The 24307-nt window shown below is 52.6% G+C and overlaps 3 protein-coding genes across 8 annotated transcripts in view; 1 reads left to right on the forward strand and 2 right to left on the reverse strand.

The window, feature by feature from the left end:
- Window positions 1-12913, forward strand: part of NUMA1 (nuclear mitotic apparatus protein 1) — a 36501-nt gene extending 23588 nt beyond the window's left edge. For 3 of the 4 annotated variants that reach the window (XM_016218132.2, XM_016218131.2, XM_016218133.2), the window contains exons 14-26: window positions 19-3414; window positions 3888-3929; window positions 5380-5448; window positions 6820-6930; window positions 7021-7239; window positions 7354-7508; window positions 8587-8833; window positions 9683-9911; window positions 10527-10663; window positions 11033-11206; window positions 11436-11552; window positions 11641-11862; window positions 12208-12913. In XM_016218132.2, coding sequence (XP_016073618.1) covers window positions 19-3414; window positions 3888-3929; window positions 5380-5448; window positions 6820-6930; window positions 7021-7239; window positions 7354-7508; window positions 8587-8833; window positions 9683-9911; window positions 10527-10663; window positions 11033-11206; window positions 11436-11552; window positions 11641-11862; window positions 12208-12219 — 5130 coding nt within the window. In that variant the 3' untranslated portion in view covers window positions 12220-12913. The remainder of the gene's footprint in view (window positions 1-18; window positions 3415-3887; window positions 3930-5379; window positions 5449-6819; window positions 6931-7020; window positions 7240-7353; window positions 7509-8586; window positions 8834-9682; window positions 9912-10526; window positions 10664-11032; window positions 11207-11435; window positions 11553-11640; window positions 11863-12207) is intronic. The other variant, XM_016218134.2, reaches the window with a different exon arrangement.
- Window positions 12914-16306: 3393 nt separating this feature from the next.
- Window positions 16307-19706, reverse strand: IL18BP (interleukin 18 binding protein). 2 transcript variants are annotated; one of them, XM_016218139.2, is made up of 6 exons: window positions 19140-19706; window positions 18718-18801; window positions 17870-18076; window positions 17120-17243; window positions 16892-17039; window positions 16307-16650 (listed from the first exon to the last, which is right to left on the reverse strand). In XM_016218139.2, exons 2-6 carry the CDS (start codon window positions 18743-18745, stop codon window positions 16579-16581), a joined length of 579 nt encoding a protein of 192 aa, XP_016073625.1. In that variant the 5' UTR covers window positions 18746-18801; window positions 19140-19706; the 3' UTR covers window positions 16307-16578. The 2 variants fall into 2 exon arrangements, with proteins under 2 accessions (XP_016073625.1, XP_016073623.1); XM_016218137.2 differs by lacking the exon at window positions 19140-19706 and having other exon boundaries at window positions 18718-19016.
- Window positions 19707-20303: 597 nt separating this feature from the next.
- RNF121 (ring finger protein 121) overlaps window positions 20304-24307 on the reverse strand; it is a 75328-nt gene continuing 71324 nt past the window's right edge. For both annotated transcript variants that reach the window (XM_016218135.2, XM_016218136.2), the window contains exons 8-9: window positions 23815-23916; window positions 20304-22269 (exon numbers count right to left, since the gene is read on the reverse strand). In XM_016218135.2, the coding sequence (XP_016073621.1) occupies window positions 22149-22269; window positions 23815-23916 (223 nt within the window). In that variant the 3' untranslated portion in view covers window positions 20304-22148. The remainder of the gene's footprint in view (window positions 22270-23814; window positions 23917-24307) is intronic.

The following is a 24307-nucleotide window of genomic DNA, read 5'->3' on the forward strand; positions in this document are numbered from 1 at the left end:
TTGTCTCTGTCTCACCAGCTGGAAACCTTGAAGCAAGAGGCAGCCACTCTTACTGCAGACAACACCCAGCTCCAAGCCAGGGTGGAGGCACTGGAGACGGAGCAGGGCCAGCAGGAAGCCAAGCTGCTTGCTGAGCGGGGCCACTTTGAAGAAGAAAAGCAGCATCTGGCTGGCCTAATTGCTGAGCTGCAGAACTCCCTATCCAATGCCAGCCAGGCCAAGGAAGAGCTGGAGAAGGCCTCCCAGGCTCAGGAGGCCCAGTTGTCTGCTCAGGTGGCCACGCTGACCTCTGAGCTAACAACTCTTAATGCTACTCTCCAGCAGCAGGACCAAGAACTGGCTTGCTTGAAGCAGCAGGCCAAAAAGGAGCAGGCCCAGCTAGCACAGACCCTCCAGCAGCAAGAACAGGCCTCCCAGACCCTCCGCCACCAGGTGGAGCAACTGAGCACCAGCCTGAAGCAGAAGGAGCAGCAGCTGGAGAAGGCCACCAAGGAGCTGGAGGCCACCAGGCGAGACTACTCCCAGCAACTGGCCACTGTTGCTGAGCGGGAGGCCTCCTTAAGAGAGAGGGATTCAGCCCTCCAGCAAGTAGAGGCACTGGAGAAAGAGAAGGCTGCGAAGCTAGAGGTCCTGCAACAGCAACTTCAGGCTGCTAATGAAGCCCGGGACAGTGCCCAGATCTCAGTGACACAGGCGCAGCAGGAGAAAGCAGAGCTGAGCCAAAAGGTGGAGGAACTTCATGCCTGTATTGAGGCAGCCCGCCAGGAGCAGTGTGAGACCCAGGCCCAGGTAGCAGAATTAAAGGCCCAGCTGAGGTCTGAGCTGCAAAAAGCAACTGAGAGAGAAAGGGTGGCCCAGGAGAAGAACCAGCTCCAGGAGCAGGTCCAGGCCCTTGAGGAGTCCTTGAAGATCACTAGGGGCGGCCTTGAAGAGGAGAAGCGCAGGGCTGCAGTCACCCTGGAAGAGCAGCAGTGTTGTATCTCCAAACTAGAGGCAGAGACCCGGAGCCTGGTAGAGCAACATAAGCAGGAACAAAAGGAGCTAGAAGAAGAGAAGGCTGGACGCAAAGAGCTGGAGGCTCAATTACAGCAGCTTGGGGAGGCCCATCAGGCTGTGACAGAAGCCCTGCGGCGGGAGCTGGCAGAGGCCATAGCCTCCCAGCGTGAGGCTGAGAGTGAGTGTGAGCAGCTTGCCAAGGAGGTGGCCACCTGGCGTGAGCGGTACGAGGATAGCCAGCAAGAGGAGGCCCAGTATGGTGCCATGTTCCAGGAACAGCTGATGACTCTGAAGGAGGAATGTGAGAAGGCCCGCCAGGAGCTGCAGGAGGCAAAGGAGAAGGTGTCAGGGATAGAGTCCCACAGCGAGCTCCAGATAGGCCGGCAGCAGAGTGAGCTAGCCCAGCTCCATGCCAGCCTGGCCAGAGCCCACCAGCAGGTCCAAGAGAAGGAGATAAGGGCCCAGAAACTTGCAGATGACCTCTCTGCTATGCAGGAGAAGATGGCTGCCGCCAGCAAGGAGGTGGCCCGCCTGGAGGCCTTGGTGCGCAAAGCCGGTGAGCAGAAGGAAACAACTTCCTGTGAGCTACTCAAGGAGCCCCCAAGGGCAGCAGACAGAGGATCAGAGTGGCCAGAAGAGCAGCAGGGACATCAGTTCTGCAGCACACAGGCTGCACTGCAGGCCATGGAGCGTGAAGCAGAGCAAATGGGCAGTGAGCTGGAGAGGCTGCGGGCTGCACTGATGGAGAGCCAGGGGCAGCAACAGGAGGAGCGTGAGCAGCAGGAGCGTGAGGTGGCTCAGCTGACCCAGGAGCGGGGCCGAGCCCAAGCTGATCTTGTCCTGGAGAAGGCCGCCAAGGCAGAGCTTGAGATGCGGTTGCAGAATGCCCTCAATGAGCAGCGTGTGGAGTTTGCTACCCTGCAAGAAGCACTCGCCCATGCCCTGAGGGAAAAGGAAGGGAAGGACCAGGAGCTGGCCAAGCTTCGTGGGCAGGAGGCAGCCCAGAGAACAGAGCTGGGGGAGCTTCAGCAAACCGTGGAGCAACTGAAGAAACAGCTGTCCAAGAAGGAAGAGGAGCACCAGCAGTCTCTAGGGATGGCCAGTGGAGAAGACACCTGTGGGTCAGGAGCCCAGTCTGAGGCTACTGGAAAGACCAAGCGAAGAAGCCCTGACCTGGAGGCTCTGCAGGCAGAGGTGAGCAAGCTGGAGCAGCAGTGCCGTGAGCATCAGGAGAAGGCCTCTAGCCTGGAGCGTAGCCTAGAGTCTGAGCGTGCCTCCCAGACGGAGCGGGCCTGTGCTCTGGAGACTTTGCGGGGCCAGTTAGAAGAGAAGGCCCAGGAGCTGGGGCGCAGTCAGGAGACTTTAGCCTCAGCACAAAGGGAGCTGGCCACCCTCCGCACCAAGGCCCAAGACCATGGCAAGGCTGAGGATGAGTGGAAGGCCCAGGTGGCCCGTGGCCAGCAGGAGGCTGAGAGAAAAAACAGCCTCATCAGCAGCTTAGAGGAGGAAGTGTCTATCCTAAACCGTCAGGTCCTGGAGAAGGAGGGTGAGAGCAAGGAGTTGAAGCGGCTTATTGTAGCTGAGTCAGAGAAGAGCCAGAAGCTGGAGGAGAGGCTGCGCCTGCTCCAGGCAGAGACAGCCAGCAACAGTGCCAGAGCCGCAGAACGCAGCTCTGCTCTGCGGGAGGAGGTCCAAACTCTCCGGGAGGAGGCAGAGAAACAGCGGGTGGCTTCAGAGAGCCTTCGACAGGAGCTGGCCTCACATGCAGAGCGAGCAGAGGAACTGGGACAAGAATTAAAGGCATGGCAGGAGAAATTCTTCCAGAAGGAGCAAGCCCTCTCCACCTTGCAGTTAGAGCACACCAGCACACAGGCCCTGGTGAGTGAGCTGCTGCCTGCCAAGCACCTGTGCCAGCAGCTGCAGGCTGAGCAGGTAGCTGCTGAGAAACGCCATCGTGAGGAGCTGGAGCAAAGCAAGCAGGCAGCTGGTGGGCTGCGGGCAGAGCTGATGCGGGCCCAGCGAGAGCTTGGGGAGCTGATGCCCCTACGACAGAAGGTGGCAGAGCAAGAGCGAGCAGCCCAGCAGCTGCGGGCAGAGAAGGCCAGCTACGCAGAGCAGCTGAGCAGGCTGAAGGAGGCTCATGGCCTGCTGGCAGAGGAGAACCGGGGCCTGGGTGAGAAGGCCAACCTTGGCCAGCAGTTTCTGGAAGTGGAGCTGGACCAGGCCCGGGAGAAATATGACCAAGAGCTGGCAGCTGTGCGTGCTGACGCTGAGGCCCGTCTGACCGAGATGCAGCGGGAAGCGCAGAATACTGCCCGGGAGCTGGAGGTGATGACTGCCAAGTATGAGGGTGCCAAGGTCAAGGTTCTGGAGGAGAGACAGCGGTTCCAGGAAGAGAGACAGAAACTAACTGCCCAGGTAAGGCACCCAACTCAACAACACCTACAAAGGTTGGACCTGAGAGATGGGACAGTTTTCCCCCTGCATCCCAGGGCCTCAAGCTCCCACATTATTGCAGTGTCTTATCTCCCTCACCCACTGGGTGGCAGAGGAGAGGTGGCTGGCAGATTTCAAGCTTGTTGCCCCCTATTGTCCCAAAGAAAATATCAGTAGCCTCCCCTTCCCTGAAGACTCCATCTCTGGAGAGTCAGTGAAGGGCATTGCCCATTCTAGAGGCACATTGTGAGGTGCACCTGCAGTGGAGGCCCTAAGAGCCACTGGGGACTGGAACGAGCCAAATTGGCATTTTAAACATCACTAGAAGTGTGGTTCCTTGTGGGGTGGGGAGGAGGGGGACTTTAAGAGCCTCAGTGAGATCAGCCTGACAGCAGGAACAGTGCCTCTTTGGCCCCCATCTCACTCTGTCTCCATTGCTCCTCCCCCATGCACAGGTGGAACAGCTAGAGGTATTTCAGAGAGAGCAAACTAAGCAGGTAATGCCTGGGGTCCTTGCTAAATGCTGGCTGCTTAAGCGGTGACCAGTCTTGGTGCATGACCTCGGCTGCAGCTTGCCTCCGCCAGCTCCTGTTGTGAACTGTTTGTGAAGGGGGCAGGGTCAAGCCGTCGAATCCAGGCCCAGGCTGCCCAGGAATGCTGGGTCCTCTCAGGCCTCATCCCACCCATCCCAGGTCGGCCTCTCCACCTTCTGCACTTTCCACCATCTGCCTGTGAGGGACAAGTGGTAGGGTAGGCTTCATCTTCCTCATACCTGAACCAGTCACAGACAATTCTTGGGATTCCTGAACCTTCAAGTCCCGTTCTAAGTTTGGGTCCTCAGTAAAGAGGACTAGCAGAATGACTGTGGCCTCGTTTAACACAGCTCCCTTCTTTTCCACAGAAGCCATAAAGGTGATAAGCAAGCCATCCCGTACAGGTTAGGGAGGGCTGTGAGCTCGGGATGCCTGCCAATGGGCGATGACCCCTTGGGCTTTAACCCCAAGCATGAAATAGAGATGTCTGTGAGCAGTAAGGCCAAGGTTGAGAGGAGCAAGACGGGCCACCACCAGATGGAGTGGCGTGGTCTGGCTGCCTCACTCTCACAAGGATCTCTGCTGCCCTAGATGTGAAGGCTATCGAGCTGGTTTTTAGTGGGAGCATCCTTTCTCTGCCAGCCCTCCTACCCAGTCACCTCAGGCCTGCAGAGGAATTGGGCCTTCCTCTCCTCCCATCAACCTTCAAGGAGCCCAAGATGACAAACAGTTAGCAATGGAGCCCTTGCCTCTTGCCTTTGCTGATCATGCTTGAGCTCCTGGAATGCCTGAGGAGCCAGGAGTGCTTGTGGCTGTGATGTTCCTCTTCATCCCTCCCTCCTCTTGCTCTTCCTCTCTGTAGGAGTTGGGTGGGCTTGGACATGTGCTACCCCTGCTCTGTCTCACAGCAGCCTGCTCCCGCACACTAACCAAACTGCCAGCACCAAGCCCTAACAGCCTGTGGATATTGGGAAGAGGACTGATCATCTGTGGGCTTTTGCTTTGGTAGTTTCTGGGAGGAGAAGGGGTGGGTATTGAATGAGTATGTCTGCTAGAGTTACAGGCTAGGTCCCCTATTCCTGTCCCCAACCCGGGAAGGTTGGGGCTGGGAGTGGCAGCAGCAGCAGTAGGGTGGTGGTAAGGTGTCAGCTCCCCAGAGTCGATTCTCTGCCTGCAGGCTGGGGGTGGAGGTCAGCATGGGCAGGTGGCTCTGGCAGCACCTGTGTGTTGGGTTGCCTCACACAGGTCCTACCAACCAGCCTGGGCAGTAGACAGTTCCCTAATTGGAGGCCAGAGAAAGGGCCTTTGTTTTTCTAAAAATGTTGGGGACTGGTCTGAAAAAAACGCGTAATTTGCCTGGACATCCAGAGGAAGGCCTTCTGAGTCTTCCCTTCTCTTCCTTCCCCTGCTCCAGATGGAAGAACTGAGTAAGAAGCTAGCTGACCATGACCAAGCCAGCAAGGTGCAGCAGCAGAAGCTGAAGGTGGGACAGATGGGGGCGGGAAGGTGCTCTCTAAGCCCTCGGGCTATGGTGGGTATGGTGGTAGAGGAGGGGTACCCTGAGGGCCTGACAGCCTTAGGAGACCTGCCTGTGGCTCAGGAACTCCCTGCATGTGTCTTCTGGGAGCTCTGAAGACCAGAGCCACTTCTGTCCCTCAGACCTTTGCTGTGCATTACAATAGCACCAACATGTAGTTATTTAAATTTAAATTAATTATAATTAATTATAAAAGTTCAGTTCCTCAGTCACACTAGCCACATTTTCTCTGCTTAGCAACTGCATGTGGCTTGTGGCTACCACGTTGGACAGGGTAGATACAGAACATGCTATCATTGCAGAAAGTTCTATTGGATAGTGCTAGAGTATTAATGACATGTAATAGTATAAAGAATATAATATTCATGCTTTCAACAATGTCACCTTTCGTTTAATATTTGTGTTTTTGCAGTCTAGGCTTCACAGCTTTTAGCTAGGAGCAAAGGAATTGGGCACCAGTGGCCCTGGGACTTGCTAAAGCCCTGGTGGGTTGCAGGAGTTGGCGGGAGCTGAGAGCTTCGTTTCCCCAGCCCACTTCCATGTGCTCCACACCATGCCATGATTGTGATAAACATTGTTATAATCCTTTGGGGGCCTTCCTGGTTCTAGGAGCTGTAGGGAGAGGTAAAGCCAGATGATCCTGTCCAGTGTCTACAACAAACTAAGCACTTGCTGGCCTTGCAGGTGGACAGAGAATCAGACACAGGCCCTGTTCCCAAGGAGTCTGGTCTGGGGGGGAGGCAGTGCTAGCATCATAAATGAGCCCACATGGGCTTTGGAGTCAGGAGCACTAAGGTTCAGATCATACTGTGCTATTTAGTCACTGTGACCCCCGCCAATTTGCTTAAATCTCTGAGCTCAATTTCTTGAACTCTGAAATGGAGATATAATTACTTCCCAGAGTTGCTTTGAGAAGAAATGAGTTCACATGCCCTGAGTGCTCACATCTCAAGTTCCTAGCCCTATGCTCTGCACCTGAGTGAGAGGATCAGTTCCCTTCCTCCTTGGGGAGACTGATTGTGTACTCATGGAGAGAGAATGGGACAGTTTGTGCCTGATCTCAAACAAGATAGGGCTGTTAGAGCCCTGCTAGAAATGGCATGAGCTGGATGGGAAAGCTCCTGTGGACTGCAGTGTGGTGTTTCAGTATGCTAGAGTTGGTGGGGGTGGGGGTAAAAGGATTTTTCCGTTTCCTGAGAGAATATGCAGGAGTCTGAAAATGCTATGGAGCCCAGGAAGCTAGGTTAAATCTGTGGATTTGGATGGAGCAGTCAGACCAGCCACCCTGATCAGCATTCCACAACACATGCTTTTCAGGCCCAGGGAGGGGAGAGCCAGCAAGAAGCACAACGCCTCCAGGCCCAGCTGAGTGAGTTGCAGGCCCAGTTGAGCCAGAAAGAACAGGCAGCTGAGCACTATAAGCTGCAGGTGAGCAGCACAGTCTGGCCCACTCTGCCCTCCCTCCTGCCATCCCCTGCCCTCCATCCCTGCCCCCCACCCACCCATCTGCCCACACAGATGGAGAAAGCCAAGACCCATTATGATGCCAAGAAGCAGCAGAACCAAGAATTGCAGGAGCAGCTGCAGGGCCTGGAACAGCTGCAGAAGGAAAACAAGGAGCTGAGGGCCGAAGCCGAGCGGCTGGGTCGTGAGCTACAGCAGGCTGGGTTGAAGACTAAGGAGACTGAACAGACCTGCCGCCACCTTACTGCCCAGGTGCGGAGCCTGGAGGCACAGGTAAGTATCTGGCTGTACAGACTCCCTCACTCGTCGTAATGGATCCCTGTGCCTTCCTCTCCTAAGCCACCCCTGCCTTAGGCTTCTCACTGTCCCTGGCCTTCTGCTTCTCAGGTTGCCCATGCTGACCAGCAGCTTCGAGACCTGGGCAAGTTTCAGGTGGCGACTGATGCCTTAAAGAGCCGGGAGCCCCAGCCTAAGCCTCAGCTGGACTTGAGTATTGACAGCCTGGATCTGAGCTGTGAGGGAACCCCACTCACGATTACCAGGTCAGAAGGCACCCTTCTTCCCTCACTTTGTTCATTGAGAGATTACGGTTAGGCTGTATCCTGGGCACTGGGGCTGTGAGAGAAAAAAGATGTGGTCCCTTTGCCCTCTGGAAGCTTATTCTTAGCCTCCACGAAGCCTTTTTATTCTTCTATCACTCTTTTTCTGCGTCTTGATTGAAGCCGTAGGTATGTGTGCCCAGTGGACAGAGAACAGTGAGAGGAAAGGCCGAGAGAGAGCCTGGCTGGGCTGGAAAGTGCAGTTGGGGGAGCCAGCTGGACTCCCCATTGATAAAGGGTTTGAAATTGAGTACATGATCAGATTTGCATCTTAGCTTATCCATATAGCCAATGTAGAAGCTGAGACTGGAAACATTTGTTTTTATTTAATAACACACATGTCACTGTTAGACTCTTTAAAAATAGTAATTCATTTAACAGATGAAACTGGGGCATAGCTATGCAGTCACTTGCTCAAGGTCCCACAGTGACAGAGCTTGAACCCAGGCAGCTTGGCTGAGTCCTTGCTTGTCACCACTCTGGTGCCTCTCTCAGATGTCTAGGTGAGAGGAGATGGCAGACCAGGGAAGGATGTGAGAGCAGAGTGGGGAGTGGTTAGGAGACTTGCTGACTGGGTTTGGTAGGAGAGGGAAGAGGTAGGATTGTGCCCATGTTCATGGCTGGGCAGCCTGGGTGGAGGCTACTCCTATTCTCTGATTTAGGAGATACAGGGGGAGGAATAGACAGACTTAGTTTGGGACATGTTCATTGTGGAGTAGCAGTGGGTGTCGAGAGAGATATCTGGGGCAGTGGACATATGGGCCTGAGAGGAGGATCTAGGAGTTGCCAATATTGAGTTCAGAGGGCCATGGGTGTGGGTAGGCTCACCAGAGATGGAGAATGAAGTGAAGGGAGGGCCCAGGTGAAGGGCTCTCCTTGATACCTTTGAAAACTCAGCACATGCGGTGCTTGACCTGGTCTGCTTATAATTATTGTAGGAATTGATCACTTTGGAGCAAAGGTACAGACAAAATGCTTTCTAGCCCCAAGAAAGGCATCTCATCAGATTTCTTTCCTATAGCAAGCTGCCTCGTACCCAGCCAGATGGCACCAGCATCCCTGGAGAGCCAGCTTCACCCATCTCCCAGCACCTGCCCCCCAAGGTAGAATCCCTAGAAAGTCTCTACTTCACCCCTATCCCTGCTCGGGGTCAGCCGCCCCTGGAGAGCAGCCTGGACTCCCTGGGGGACGTCTTCCTGGACTCAGGCCGGAAGACCCGCTCTGCTCGTCGACGTACTACGCAAATCATCAACATCACCATGACCAAGGTCAGGCTACTGGGAGTGGGGTTGCAGGACAGTAATGCTCATGTCTTCTCAAGGGCATCTTTCCATTGGGTCCTCAAAACTGCCTGGAGAGGCAGGCAGGGCTCACCAGTCCATATCTTCCAGAAGTAAAAGCTGAAATTCTGAGAAGGATCTTAGGCCTCGTTTATAGCAAAGGACAGGGCTGTAATTGAATGCCTATCTGCTGACTGTAAGGCTGGCGTCCTTTCCATGTGTAGCACTGGCCCTGTAGAAGCTGAAAGGAGAGAATATGGAGAAGTGCCTCCCAGCACACCCCCTGGGTAGCTGAGATGTGTTGTGGCTGCCAGTGGGTTGCCTGCCGGCGTGGGGGCTCTGGCCCGTTTCCATATTATAAGGTTAGGGAGGAGAGATGCCTTTGGTGCAGCAGGGGACACCTCTGTGTGCAGGGTGCCCCCTGCTACTAAAAAGCTGGAGAAGCTCTAAAACATGTTCAGGACCCTGGCAAGCTTGGGCTGGGGGACATGAAGGCCATGGGATGAGCCTGACGAGCTCAGGAGACATGGCTTCCAGCTCTGGCTCTCCCACTTCCTAGCACCTCACTACTAAAATAGTCTGATACATCCTGCCTTCTTCCCTCCTTCAAAGCACTGTTAATAGAGTCAGTGGGAAAATGGGTAGAAAAGAGTCTTGATACTCTCAGTACCATGTGGGATTCTGGCAGCAAGGCCCATTTCTTGCAGACTTCCAGGTAAGAACCCTGCAAAGCAGTCTGAGAACAAATGCTGTAGGATCTGAGGGGCTTCAGGAGGGGAAAAAGAATGGCAGGGAGCCCACTCCACCCCACCACAACAGAGTCATCCTTTCTTCCAGAAGTCAGATGTGGAAGAGCCAGACAGTGCCAACTCATCCTTCTATAGCACGCAGTCTGCCCCTGCTTCCCAGGTCGGCCCGAGAGCCACCTCCTCCACCCATTCTCTAGCCCGCTTGAGCTCTCCCAATGATGGCAACTCAGCTCTGCTCAGCCTGCCTGGCTACCGGCCTACTACTCGCAGCTCTGCTCGCCGCTCCCAGGCCGGGGTGTCCAGTGGCGCCCCTCCAGGTAGGGGACTGTTCCCTAACCCTACCCAAATTATTAGACTAGAAGCAGATCCTGGCACAGGGAAAGGACAAGCATTTGAAAAACCGAATGCTAGCTTCCCAGCTGCCTTTCTGCAGCCTCAGGGCCTTGCCTGTCCAGCAAGGGGGAATCAGAAATGCTCATACAATGGGCGTGCGATTTCCAGCACTTTACTGAAGTTCAGAGGCTGTCAGGAGTCCTTCATGCCCTTCTCAGGTGGTAAGGGTCTGCCAAAGGGCCAAGCTGGCCAGTGTTTTACCCTCAGATTCTTTTTGGAGGCTCTTGTCCTTTGGGGACCCCTTAGGTATCAATTCCTGGCCCTCGAGTAGTTTCTCTTGGTGTCATAGCCTCTGCATATGACCTCTTTTGACCTCTTCAGGGAGAGAGCAGTGAGCTAGCTTCTGTGAACCCTGCTCCTGTATCTGCAGCTTTGAGCAGGACTCTGGGCTACTGGGCTTGAAGTCCATGGGACAGGTGGACAGGATGGTGGCAGCAAAGGCTGGCAAGATGACAGGGACAGTGGGCAACCTTCTGCCTCTACCCTCATTCTTCCTGGCCTTCCACTCCCACTTGCCCCAACTTCCCTGCCCACCCCAGGAAGGAACAGCTTCTACATGGGCACTTGCCAGGATGAGCCTGAGCAGCTGGATGACTGGAACCGCATTGCAGAGCTGCAGCAGCGCAATCGAGTCTGCCCCCCGCACCTGAAGACCTGCTATCCCCTTGAGTCCAGGGTGAGCTCTGGGGTCACCTCCATAGGACTGGCCCACACTGGCTCACTTCTCTCAACATTTCATCCCAGTTCCGCTTGCTGACCTAGCTCAGGAGGCCTAGGTCTCTGGCCTCCTGAGGAGGGTGACTAGATACTTCTAGTAGAACAGCTGGCAGGGAGGGAGCTCGGGGGTGGTCACTGTGTGTGGGCAGGAGGTAGAAAGGTCTGCTTGGAACTCCTATGACCATTGTGCAGGGGAAGACAACAGGTAGGGAGTCCTTTTACAATAAGGCTTCAGCTGTCCCATGTGCCAGGCCAGTGAAGAAAGTCTGGGGCAGTCCTGTTGCATCTCCAAACAGCCTGAGTCCACTGACCACTCCACCCTATGCAGCCTTCCTTGAGCCTGGCTACCATCACAGACGAAGAGATGAAAACCGGTGACCCCCAGGAGACCCTGCGCCGAGCCAGCATGCAGCCAACCCAGATAGCTGAGGGCACTGGCATCACTACCCGGCAGCGCAAACGGGTTTCCTTAGAGCCCCACCAGGGCCCTGGCACCCCTGAGGTAGGTGACATTGGCTCCTGTGTTTTATTCTAGCTAACAGCCTGCCAGGTCAGGGCCAGCTCACCAAGTTTGAAAAGTGGATTAAAGGGCAGGCTTCTGGCTCTTGGGAGTGGGGTGGGGGCTGCTGCTGCTTGGATAAGTTGACTTAAAAGTTCCACTTAGTTGAGACACCTGGCTTTGAATGTGAAGTCCTCTTGCTGATGTCTGCCTAACTGGCCTTTTCCCCTAGTCTAAGAAGCCCACCAGCTGTTTCCCACGCCCCATGACTCCCCGGGACCGACATGAAGGGCGCAAACAGAGCACTGCGGAGGCCCAGAGGAAAGCAGCCCCAACTCTTGGTAAACAGGTTAGTTGGGAGCTGAAGGGAGACACTAGAGCAGCAGGTTGGCCTGGAAAAGCAGCAGTGAGCTCCATTTGATAGCGCTTCCCCACAGGCTGACCGCCGCCAGTCCATGACCTTCAGCATCCTCAACACACCCAAGAAGCTCGGGAATAGCCTTCTGCGGAGGGGAGCCTCAAAGAAAACCCTGTCCAAGGCCTCCCCCAACACCCGCAGTGGAACCCGTCGCTCTCCTCGCATTGCCACCACCACAGCCAGCGCTGCCACTGCTGCTGCCATCGCTGCCGCCACTGCCACTCCTCGGGCCAAGGGCAAGGTGGAGGCACTGATGGAAGGGGGAGGGTTCAATTCTCAGAAAGCACCGTGGAAGCATGGGGCAGCTTCCAGGACAGGGCCAAGCTAGGAGGCTGGAGGCTAAGCAGGTGCTCCTTGTCTTGGTCAGTGGCTTATTGAGGAGACAGAAAACTCCATTCCTACTGAGAAAATCCAGAGCTGCTTAACACACCCAGCAACTGATAACCAGAAGGTTGATCTGTCCAGGCCCACATCACAGAAGGGAGACTAGTCAGGGGGCTATGGGAGCAGGAAGAGGTCTTCGTAAGTCAGCTGGTGCAGGCCAACATCAAAGTCTCATCCAGCCATGTAACTGTTTCTCTTTCAGGCAAAGCACTAAAGGACCAGTACCAGTGAGTGGCCCCACCTGTGTTCCTGATGCTGCCCTTGCTTGCTCCTCCTACTGTCCCCCTCAGTGCCTTCTCAGCTTCCAGGCCAGCAGTGTGGCCAAACCCCTGAAGACAGTGATGCCTGACACACCTTGGCCTGGTACCTGGACCTTTACCAGAGCCTTCACTAGGTGAACAGATGTGACTTCAGAGTTGGCCTGGAGCCTGGACAGTCTAGGTCCTCTCCCTACCTTGCCTCCTGATGTTTTTGCGAAGCAAAGTCAATTCTCCATCACAAGATTTGAGGCTGGTTTTGAATGGGCCCAGCCAATCCTCTTCAGCCTCTGGATCTAGAAGGGACCATTGGAGGAGCAGGCCCTGGTCCCTGCTATTCCTGGTGGCTAGGCCTAGAAGGGGCCCTTGCTCTTAAAGTCCAGGACTGGGCGTTGACCTAGTGGGAGCACCCCACCCCCGGATGCTCCCACCCATCTATCCTCAGTTGCCCAGAGGATGCTCTTTTCCAGGACAGCCAGGCCCACCAGGGTAGGGGAGGATGGGGGGCAACCTTCAGTGGCAAGCTCATACCCTGCCTTCTCTAGACTTGTGCTGGGGTGGGATTTGGATTGATGGGAAGGTTTTTAAGGGCCAGGGATGGATCTTTTCTAAATGTTATTACTTGTAAATAAAGTCTATTTTTCTCCCTTGGCTGCTAAGCTGCCTGATCTGTGTGGGAAAAGAAGGGAAATCTGGGCTCTTCAGAGCATACCTTTGTTCCTGCTTAGTCTTCCAGACCACCTGCCTTCTTTTAACACATTATATGCGGGAAACATATTTATACGTTTTACGTTGACTGGTAGTAGAGCGTGCAATAAAAACTACCCGCAACCAATGTGTTAAGTCCCTTCTCCTGGCCTTTCTGGGGCCAGAGGATCTTCTCATACTCTCCCATTTCTGGCCTCTGCTTGTTAAGCATTATGGACTATCCTCCTCTGAGGGACTGTGTCCTCTGAATCCCTCTTCCCACAGTCCCTCCTAGAATGAGACAAGTTCTGTGAATGGGAGAATGGCCTAAATGAGATGTCAGCATGACTCTACTGAAAAATCATCTATGAATGGCTATTGTGGGCCCTGCTGGGTGTGACAAAGATACAGCTGTATATCAGAAGCAGCCTCTGTCCATATCCCTTCCCTGGGGCAACTGATTGAAGGGGAGGGGGAAATTCAGGCATAGCTTAGACATTAATAGGTTCAGTTCCAGACCACTACAATAAAGTGAATATTGCAATAAAGCGAGTTACAAATTTTTTGGTTTCCTGATGCATATAAAACTTAAGTTTACATTAATTATACTGTAGCCTATTAAGTGTACAATAGCATGTCTAAAAAACAATATAAATTAAAAAATACGTCACAGCTAAAAAATGCTATACACCATCTGGGCTTTCAGTGATTTGTAATCTTTCTGCTCGTAGAGGGTCTTACCTCAATAAGGGTAGTGGCTGCTGAAGGTTGGGTGGCTCTAGCAATTTCTTAATATAAGAAATTGAAGTTTGCCACATTGACTCTTTCACGAATGATTTCTCTGTAGCATGCAACAGTAGTTTCTTTCAAAATAGAAGTCAAGCCCTGGCCAGTGTGGCTTGGTTAGGCATAGTCCCATGCCCCGAAAGGTTGCTGGTTCGATTTCCGGCCAGGACACATGCCTGGGTTGCAGGCTTGATCCCTGGTAGGGGGCAATCAGGTGGCAGCCAATCAATGAATGTTCTGTTCTCCCATCAATGTTTGTCTCTCCAAAAAATTAAAATTAAAAAAATTTTAAAAAAAATTGGAGTCAATCCTCTATTTTTTAAATTGATTTTTAGAGAGAAGGGAGAGAAACATCCATCAGTTGCCTCCCGCACATGACCTGATAGGATCAAACCTGCCACCCTTTGGTGCGTGGGACGACAATCCCAACTGAGCCATGCTAGCCAGGGTTGGGGTCAGTCCTCTCAAACCCAGCTGCTGCTTTATCATCTAAGTAATACTCTAATAAATCTGTTGTCATTTCAACAATCTTCACAGCATCTTCACTGGGAGTACACTCTGCAAGAAACCACTTTGCTCATCCACAAGAAGCAATTCATCTATTAAAGTTTTATCATGAGATTATAGCAATTCAGTCACATCTTCAGGCTACACTTCTAATTTTCTTATTTTTCTACCACATCTGCAGTTACTTCCTCCACTGGAGTCTTGAATCCCCTCCAAGTTATCCATGAGGGTTGGAAACAACTTTTTCCAATCTCCCGTTAATGGTAATATTTTGACCTATTCCCATGAATCACTAATGTTCTTTTTTTCTTATTTTAAATATATCTTTATTGATTTCAGAGAGGAAGGGAGAGGGAGACAGAAACATCAATGATGAGGGAGTCACTGATCAGCTGCCTCCTGCACACCCCTCACTGGGAGTGCAACCCGGGCATGTGCCCTGACTGGGAATTAAACCATGATCTTCTGGATCCTAGGTAGATGCTCAACTGCTGAGCCACGCAGGCCGGGGGCTAATGTTTTTAATGGCATCTAGAATGGGGAATCCTTTCTAGAATGCTTTTAACTTTGCCCAGATCCATCAGAGGAATCACTATGGCAACTATCGCATTATGAAATGTATTTCTTAGGATTTGAAAGTTGAAATTATTCCTTGATCCAGATTGCAAAATAGATGTTGTTCGCAGCATGATAACAACATTAATCTCATCGTACATCTCCATCAGAGCTCTTGGGTGACCAGGTGCTTGTCAATGAGCAGCATTAATTTGAAAGGATTTTTTTTTCCCCTGGGCAGTAGGTCCCAACAATGGGCTAATTATTCAGTAAATCATATTGTAAACAGGTGTGCTATCATACAGGTTTTGTTGTTCCATTTCTAGAGCACAGGCAGAACAGATTTAGTACAGTTCTTAAGGGCCCTAGGATTTTCAGAAGGGTAAATGAGCATTGGCTTCAACTTAAAAGTCAGCAGCTGCATTAGCTCCTAACAAGAAAGTCAGCCTGTACTTTAAAATACATGTTTTTTATTGATTTTTAAAGAGGAAGGGAGAGAGAAGCATGAATCGGCTGCCTCCTGCATGCCCCCTACTGGGGATTGAGCCTGCAATCTGGGCATATGCCCTGACCAGGAATTGAACTGGCAACCTCTGGGTGCATAGGATGATGCTCAACCAACTAAGCCACACTGGCCAGGGCTCCTTTGAGACTTTGAAGCCAGGTATTGACTTCTCTCTAGCTGTAAAAATCCTAGATGGCATCATCTTCCCATAGAAACCCTTCTGGCTGTTTTATTTAGGTTGAAAATCTGTTAAGTGTAACAATCTTCATTAATTACCTCAGCTAGATCTGCTGGATAACTTGCTGTAGTTTCCACATCAGCACTGGCTGCTTCACTTTGCCCTTTTATGTTATGGGGACAGCTTCTTTCCTTAAACCTCATGAACCAACCTCTGCTAGCTTCCAACTTTTCTTCTGCAGCCTCCTCACCTCTCAGCCTTCATAGAATTGAAGAGAATTAGGGCCTTGCTCTGGATTAGGCTATGGCTTAAAGGAATGTGGTCGGTTTCACCTATCCAGACCACAAAACTTTCTCTGTATCAGCAATAAGGTTCTTTCGCTTTCTTCTTAATGCATTCAGTGGAGTAGCACTTTCAATTTCTTTCAAGAACTTTTCCTTTGCATTCACAATTTGGCTATTTGGTACAAGAGGGAGGCAGGCCTAGCTTGCAGCCTATCTGGGCTTTCAAGATGCATTCCTCACTAAGTTGGATCATTTCTAGCTTTTGACTTAAAGTGAGAGACAGGTAACTCTTCCTTTCACTAGAACACTTAGAGGCCACTGTAGGTTATTAACTGGCCTAATTCCACTATTGCTGTGTCTCAGGGAATAGGGAGGCTCAAGGAGAGGGGGAGAGACAGGAAACAGCTGGTCAGCAGAGCAGCCAGAACAAACAATTATCAACTGAGTTCACCACCTTATAGGGGCATGGTTCATGGCACCCCAAAACAATTACAATAGTAACATCAAAGATCACTAATCACAGATCATCATAACAAATATAATGATGATGAAAAAGTCTGAAATATTGAAAGAATTACCAAAATGTGACATGAAGTGAGCAAATGCTGTTGGAAAAATAGTGTGACTAGACTTACTCGACACAGGGTTGCCACAACCTGCAATTTGCAAAAAATGCATTATCTGCAAAGCACAATAAAACAAGGTATGCCTATACAAACATAACATATAAGTTGATGCAGATTGTGGCCTGAGCTGACAGAACCTAGACCTAAATGAAGAGATAGCATTTCACCCAGGCTTCAGAGTTCACCTGTCAGGATGATGAGGCAGAGGGGACGCTCTGAAGGGTTTCTTGAGTGGGGGGCATGGTTGTCCTCAGCCCAGCCTGGAGAAGTAAAAACAGACAAGGATCAGGGATAAGAGAGGAGGGATATCTCATCATTTTCCTCTAGGCCATGCCGCCTCTGCTTGTGTCCAAAGTCCTTTTTAGTTTCCACCTTGGGCCGGGGGGACTTGCGGGAATGGTAGTCATTAGCTAGAGACTACTCTGGGCGGAGCCCATTTTTTCCTCCCACACTGGAGCAGAGCTCCTCCCGGCCCTGGAATCCTCCTCTCAGGTTCCTTACCAAGAGATGGGCCAGGACAAAGGGACGCTGGACAGTGTGCTCGGGATCCATGAAAACACAAGAAAAGTTGGTGCTGCGCAAGGTGGGGCTCAGCTCCTCCAGCACCAAGGCCTTCCTTAGTTGAGTGGTGGTGCCCCTGCGCTCCTGGCTGCAGCAGATAAGAAAGGGCCATGAGAGGACTGCAGGAGGAGGCCTCCCTCCTGCGGGCCTCGCCACCATGCCCCTCACCTGGTGCTGCCTTCCCACAGCCGGCCTGGGAGATGCTCAATGAAGGAACCATTGCCCAGCCAGTAGAGAATGCTGAAGTGGTGGAAGCGGCTGCAGGCGGTACAGGACAAAGTGAGAGTTCCATCTAGGGGCACAAGCGGCTGTCAGCCCTTAGCCCTTCTGTAGAGCAGGCCCTCCCATCATCCTGTGGCCAGCCCACCCTGCCCAATGCCACAGTCCCCATGACCCAGGAACCTAGAGTGCTGCTTAGCACACCACCCAGGTGGGAAAGTCTGTTAAAGTGGAAGCCCGAGGCTGAGCAAGGAATCTGGGGACAGGTCCTTGGTTCAGGTGATTACTCCAGAGCTTGTTTATTCAGGATGACCTTTTCTAGTGCCCAGCTTCAGTGACTCTAGGACCCCCAGCCAAGGAGGCAGCCCTGCTAGCCACTGCTCCTCTGAGTGGGCTCTAAGAGTAGAGGCTGGGCCTTGAGTACACTGCAGTCCAGGCTCTGGGCATCCTCTCACCTTTCCTTGTCTGAATTCTCTGTCCCATTCGATAGAGAGCAGGGCACTCTGCCCATACTCATGATGCTGGGTGGGACACAGAGAATGCTCAGTGCTCAGCCAAGCTGGCCAGGTTGGTGGTGGGCTAATAGCAAAAGGGAAGGGGGGGTATATTCAGGAGTCAACCCAACCCTTTTACCCCATGCTGACAGCCTACCCTCCAAACACTGTGCCCTCCTGGGCTTTCTTCAAAATTGCTCCTTACTTAGTGCGACTTCCACTTCTAGCCAGATCATCTCCAATGCTGGGCACTGCTTAGCTCTTGGGAGTGTTGAGGGGTGGGTGAAGGAGTGGTCCTTTGTGATCCCAGCTGAGGCTGTAGCAGCTGTGATGGTCTGAGGTATGGGTGTAGCTCTCGCCAACTGGGAGCCGATGTGGGCACACAGGAACAGGAACCACAAAGGGCTGGGGTCTGGGGAAAGTACAGTCACAGGGATAAGCAGCTGTCAGGACTGCCTGGGAATGCTCAGGACCCGGGCTTGGGTCTTAGCTGAAGAGGGAGTTGCTGCCTGGATACAGCTCTGGCCCAGAGATTCCTGGGCTCTGCCTATGGAATTGGAGGGGCAGAAGGACCCTCAGAGCCTATGTCCTGGCCCTTTTTGAAAGGAGCACAGGGTTCTAGCCAATTTTGCTCAGTGGTTACAGCGTTGGCCCATAGACTGAAGGGTCCCGGGCCAAGGGCATGTACCTCTGTTTTGGGCTCAATCCCCGGCCCAAGTCGGGGCACATGTAGGAGGCAACCAATCAATGTGTCTCTCTCACATTGATGTTTCTCCCCCTCCTCCACTCTCTCTGAAAAGCAATGGAAAAAATATCCTCCGGTAAGGATTAAAAAAAAAAAAGGAAGGAGCTCGGGGAGATGTTGGAATGGAGCCAGAGCCACAGGTCTGGACAGAGGCTGAAAACAGCAGTACAGTGGGAGTGGAGTCACTTGGGAGTTAAGGCTTGGGGCAACCAAACTGCTCCATTCTGTCCTCAGAGCCTCCCACCCCTCTACCCCCCACCCTCCCCCTCCCTCCCTCGTTGGCCCCCATGCACAGACCCAGGTCCTACCTGGTGTTGAGTTCTGTCTGGCAGTCATGATGTGCCAGGAGCTGGAGTGCCTGGCTCTATATATGTGTGCAATGACCTCTTCCTCTTTGGGGGCAGGCAGGAATGAGAATGGTGAGTAACTACTTCTCCACATCTCAGAGGCTGGCCTAGATCCCAGCCACGTGTGGCCCCCTCCTTCCTGTAGATCCCACAGCCCCTCCCTAGGTCTAACTTGCAGTGGACTACCAGGCCCCTGCCAGTAGCTCCTGGAAGGCAGGCATGTGGCAGAGGCTCTTCAGCCTTAGAAACAAAGCCGGTCACCTAGGGACAGTCTTTCCACACCCAAGCTCTTATCACCATTAACATGCTAGTTTTCAGTCCAGCCTAACCTCTTCCGTATAGGGACAGAGAAACTGAGGCCAAAAGAGGGGCCAGGGACTTACCTAGTCACAAGGGGAGACAATGCTCTCCTCACTGCTGGAGCTGGTTCTGGGAAGGACAGGATCGAATGAAATCATTCTGGGAAAGCACTGGTCTCTATTTCACTTTCACTATGATTCTAACCAGGGGATCAAGCAGGCTCTTGGATACTACTCACAGTGGCCAGGAACCTTCTTGCTATTTCCTAATACCTCCTACTCTCCAACCAGTATCAGCCTGGGTAGGGTCTTTAGTCCACCCATATCCTCACCCTCCCAGGGTCACATTAGTATGAACTAATCAAAGAGTCTCTCGCAGATCAACTCTTCCATCCCAGCGAAGGGTCAGAACTTTAGTATCCATCTTTGCTCCTATATGAGCAGGCCTCCTGCTTCCTCTTTCACAATCACATTGATATTCAAGGGGACAACTCTCCTAGGCACTGCGGACCCTAATGTGTTGGATCAACTTGACCATTTCATGTTCAATGTCACTGCAGCCCACCCACACCCAGATCTTTCTCAGGCTCTCCACTCCCCCAACCACTAGGCCAACAGCCACCCAGAACCACAATGAACTCTTCTCACCTCTCTCATCCCAGCCCCTTGGCCAGAGATACAGGTCTAGGTTCCCGAGGAAGTCTAGATTCCCCCAACCTGGCTCCCAAGAAGCCTGAAGAGCCCTGCTTTTCAGAATCACCCTTCTCAGAGCTCCGCAGTTCCACTCCGCTGCCTGGTCCGACTGAGCCATGCCACGGGAACTGCGCTGAGCGCACTTCAGCTTCTCTGCAGGACCTTGCAGAGCCATGCCCAGAACTTGAAACTGGCTCACTGGCTTGAACAACACGAGTCTGGTAGCCAATGGGACAAATGGAGCTGAAACTGTGGCAAAGCCAGGACCAGGGTGAGGTAAGGCACCTGGGATGCAAAATTGCTACCCACTGTCAGGGTAAGGGAGGTAGAAAGAGCAGGACTGGTGATCCAATGTATGTATGTACCAAGTGTGAAGGACAAAACCTGAGTGACTGATGTTTGTGACTTCTGTGGTCAGTAGGTTCAGGGGGATGGGGAAAAAGGGACGGAGGCCAGGACACAGAACTGGCTTTAGAGGATGTCAGGAACATTGTCTGCTGCAATTCCAATGGGGTTTTACTAGTGTGGACACCAGACTCATATTCCTAATTTAAATACAGGGGACAAAGTCACACATTCTGTTCTCCAGGGCTCTACTTCACATTTCCAACTCTCAGTCCTTCCCTTACCTCCTATCCCAGGAGGTACTAGGCTGCAGGACAGAGGGAAACTCCTCCCAGCACCCCAGCAGTTAAGTCAGGAGGCAAGGCTGCCCAGGGCTCTGAGAGAGTCCTTTCAAGGATAGGAGTGGGGACAAGAGAGAAAGGAGATAGGATAGGATCTACTTCAGTGTGTCAGCAAGACCAGAGTTGGGCCACTAGGAGGTCATGGGACTCAGGACTGGTGAAATATGAAGAGTCTTGGGCAGCCTGGCCTCAGCTTCTCACATGAGCCTGATGGGATTGGGGGACACAAGTGAAAGGGTGATCCCTGGACCCTTCAGCCCCCCTCCAGCCCCCAGTCCACTCTGAGGATAGGCATGAAAAGAGGGGAGACTGTGGGAAGCCACAGCTGAGAATGGCCCTGAGAAGGGGTGGTGGCAGGGCACTGACCTCAGGTGGTGAGGACACAGCCACCCAGTGATGCTCCAGGGCCCCTTCTGCCACAGGAAAGGAGCTTGGCATTCCACCACTCCCAGGGATGCTGAGCAGGGCCAACCCCCAGGGCCTCAGCTCTCAATCAGGAGCAGCAAAAGGCAGCCAAGGCAAGGCATCCCTGGGGACCCCAGGGAAGGAGGTGGGAAGAAGAAAAGCAAGATGATGTTCAGCTTTCCAACCCAGCTCATGGAGCTTTATTCAAAACGAAGTGACAAGACCTTTCTTGGTTCCTGCTGCCCTGGAAGGGTTCAGCCCAGCTGGGCCACGTCTCCTACGAGCCCAGTGTGGAAGGCCCATGTTTACCCTCCCACATCCTCAAAGGTCCTAGGACTAGGGCTGGGGCCTCCCTGGAACCCCTTTTCAGAAGCTATACTCACCTTTATCCTCCTCCCACACACCCCAACTCCCACTGCCAGGGCCAGGCAAGATTAGCAAACGACAAGGCTGACGTAGGGATACTCCCTGGCTGGGAATCCCCTGCCAGCTCCAAGGGAACAGTCTCACATGTGTCACAGTCCCTCTGCCGCATTCATTCAGACTTACGCACACAAACTGTCACTCAGGCGTTTAGGGAAGGAAGTGATGTGGCAGAATGGCCTATGGCACATATGGCGACTTCCGGGCACAAGGGGCCGTCAATCACTGCATCCCCCATGGCCTCCGTTCCTGGCTAAGTACAGTCCTGCTCAGGGCAGGTCACCCAAACTGCTCCTGCTTCTGGCTGCCCCCAAACAAATCCTCAGTGCATTCTGAGGTCCCAAGGCTTCCCTCGCTGGAAAAGTCACAAGGTTCCACTTGCCTCAACCAGCCTATGGCTCCTGGACAGGGGAAGACAGAAGACACCTCACCACACAGTACTCATCTGTGGCACCGGTCAGAGGGCTTCAGCTCTTCCACACTGGGTGTGCCAGGCTTGAGCCCCAATGAGGGAACGAAGGGAAGGGGGTGGGCTGAGGCTCTCTGCCAGAGGCGAGAAGGCTCCTTTAACTCAAAAAGTTTTCAACTCTGCTCCCGCCCTGCTCAAGCAGGGAGGGTAAGGCCTGGAGGAGTTGGGGCAATTCCTATGCTCCACAATAAAAAAGGTTTTTAAATATATTCATCAAAATAGTTTTCTTTTAAAAAGCCCCCACTGCTGACAGCCCCACTGGCCAGCTCACCATCATAACCCTCCCCTGCCCAGACACAGCCGGAAGGGTCCTGAGTGGCCCAAGTGCCCCTTTGAGTCTTTCCCACCCAAGAGGTCTTGAAGGGCAGGAAGGAGTGTGCCCTGAGGTCCATGGTGGGTGGATGCTCTTCTGCCTGATTATTCGAGGCCCAGGATGTAGTTGATGCCTTGTACCAGGCCAATGATGACGGGCTGCCAGGCTACCAAGTAGCGAAGCCAATCCAGCAGTTGCCCGTACATGACGTGGGGTCTCTCCCAGCTGCCAGTGTGTTAAAGGAAAGAGGCTGTGCACAAAGCTGATAAGGCTGGTCTAGGGGATGGTCAGAGGGTTTGCCCACATCCTCCCTGGGACTGCCCACACTTTCCAGCTGCTTTCTAGAAAGCCCTGACAGCCTTTCTATGTTGAAACAAAGGACTGAATCCAGAGAGCAGGGAAAGGAGGACAGAGGGGCCAGTGCATATGGGAGTGGAGAAGTGGAACTAAGCTCTCCATGACTGACATGCAAGGAGGGTCGACCATGGAACAACTTCTCTAGGATGTAAAAAAAACATGGCCCGAGACTGTTGTAAATATACCTGTGACAATGGCTATAGGGAAGCTGGGAGTTAAATAAGGTAACCTGAAGGTTCTTTTAATGTCCAATTGGAAGGCTGAGGTAAAGAAGAGGATGAGTCTAGGGACAGAGGCAGAAGGGAACAAGAGCGAGTCACAGGGGATAAGCCCTGGCAGAGGCCCAAAGGAATCTCCACCCAGAGGCACTAAGCACCAGGGCCTATTGAGGCCAAAGGGCTCTGGAGATAAGTTCCTTTCATTTTACAGGTAAACACTGGCAAGACACCTGGAAAGGGAGCCTGGGATTCCAGGTCTGGGGAAAACACAGGCTGACCTCCTGAGACTGGGGTGGATCCTCTTGAAAGGCATCAGAAAGAGCAGCCTGGCCTAGTCTCTGAGAATTAAGGGGAGCCCCAACCATTAGCTTGACCGCGGTGTTACTTAATTGTTCCTAAACTAGTCCCTGCAAGAACCAAGCAAGGAACCTAAAAGGGCCGGTCTCCTGTCCAGGGACTGTGCAAATGTACTGGGAATGCAGTGGCTCCCATGCAGCCCAGCTAGTGTTCAGGGAATAGAGAGAAAGGGCAGCTGGGAGGAAAGGTGAGAAAGCTGGGTCTCTGAGTCCCAGAGTGAAGGGGGCGGGCAGAGAAGTGGCTGGGCACTTTCCAACAGACAGGCTGTGAGGACAGTGAGGAGGGAAGGCTGGCAGGGAGGAAGTGGGAGCTCAGAGAAGCACAAGTCCTGTGTTGATAGTGGATGGGAATAGGGAATCCCTCAGCCATCCCTGCACCTACAGACCCTGCACAGTTGGTCTCCAGCCCTGCAAGTCATAGATAAGGCATCACCATCCATTAGTTATGTAACCCTGAACAAGTTATTCAACATCTTAGCTGTTTCATCTGTAAAATGAGACTATTACCCAGGTCAGAAAGTTGCTAGAGGATCAAGGGAGATTAACATGAGTAGAGCACTTAACAGTACCAGGAACACAGTAAAACAAGCAGGAAGTGGTAGCTGCTAAAACAACCAACTTAGACTTGAAGGTTCCAGAGCTATGATGAGAAGCTGAGGTGTTAGTCCTGCCCTATGTTCCACCCCCAATTTTCTTAGACCCGAGGCCAAATAGAATGGAGGACATGTACCAGGTTGGGGGGAGGAGGGAGGGCCCCAGGAGGACACAAATGCAGGGTCACATTGGCCAGTGCTTTCTTCCCACTGCCCACTCCCAAAAAGAACCCAAACAAAGGATACGGGTTGCTGAACATCCTCTTGAGGTCTACCTTCTCTTTGCAGTAGGGACACGTCTGCTTCTTTCCCACAATGCACCAACCGCGAATGCAGAACTCGTGGAATCTGAGCACCACTGGTCAAGGGAAATACTGGTGGGCAGCCAGCTTGGCACCCAGCTCTGTGTCGGTCTTAAGGTGCCCGTGCACTAGCTCTGGAGAAAGGTTCAAAGGCTGGCTTCACCTCTTATCTGCTGTATAAACTTGGGCAAGTCCCTTCTCTCTGAAACTATCTGCTCATAAGTGAAGTGAGAATAACTACCTTACAAGGTTGTTAGGGGGCAAAATAGGGACAATATAATACATGGCACAGAATGGGAGCTGAGTAAGTACATGACAAATCTTAGAGGGTTATTCAGGGGGATCTGATTCTGAAGGCTGCAGCTTCTACTCCTGGGTGTCGGCTTCTCTAATGGTACATCACCCAAATGTCTGCCCTCTTGTGACTCCTACACTCA

Source organism: Miniopterus natalensis, chromosome 11 (genome assembly GCF_054644295.1).
Source record: "Miniopterus natalensis isolate mMinNat1 chromosome 11, mMinNat1.hap1, whole genome shotgun sequence".
NCBI classification, from domain to species: domain Eukaryota; kingdom Metazoa; phylum Chordata; class Mammalia; order Chiroptera; family Miniopteridae; genus Miniopterus; species Miniopterus natalensis.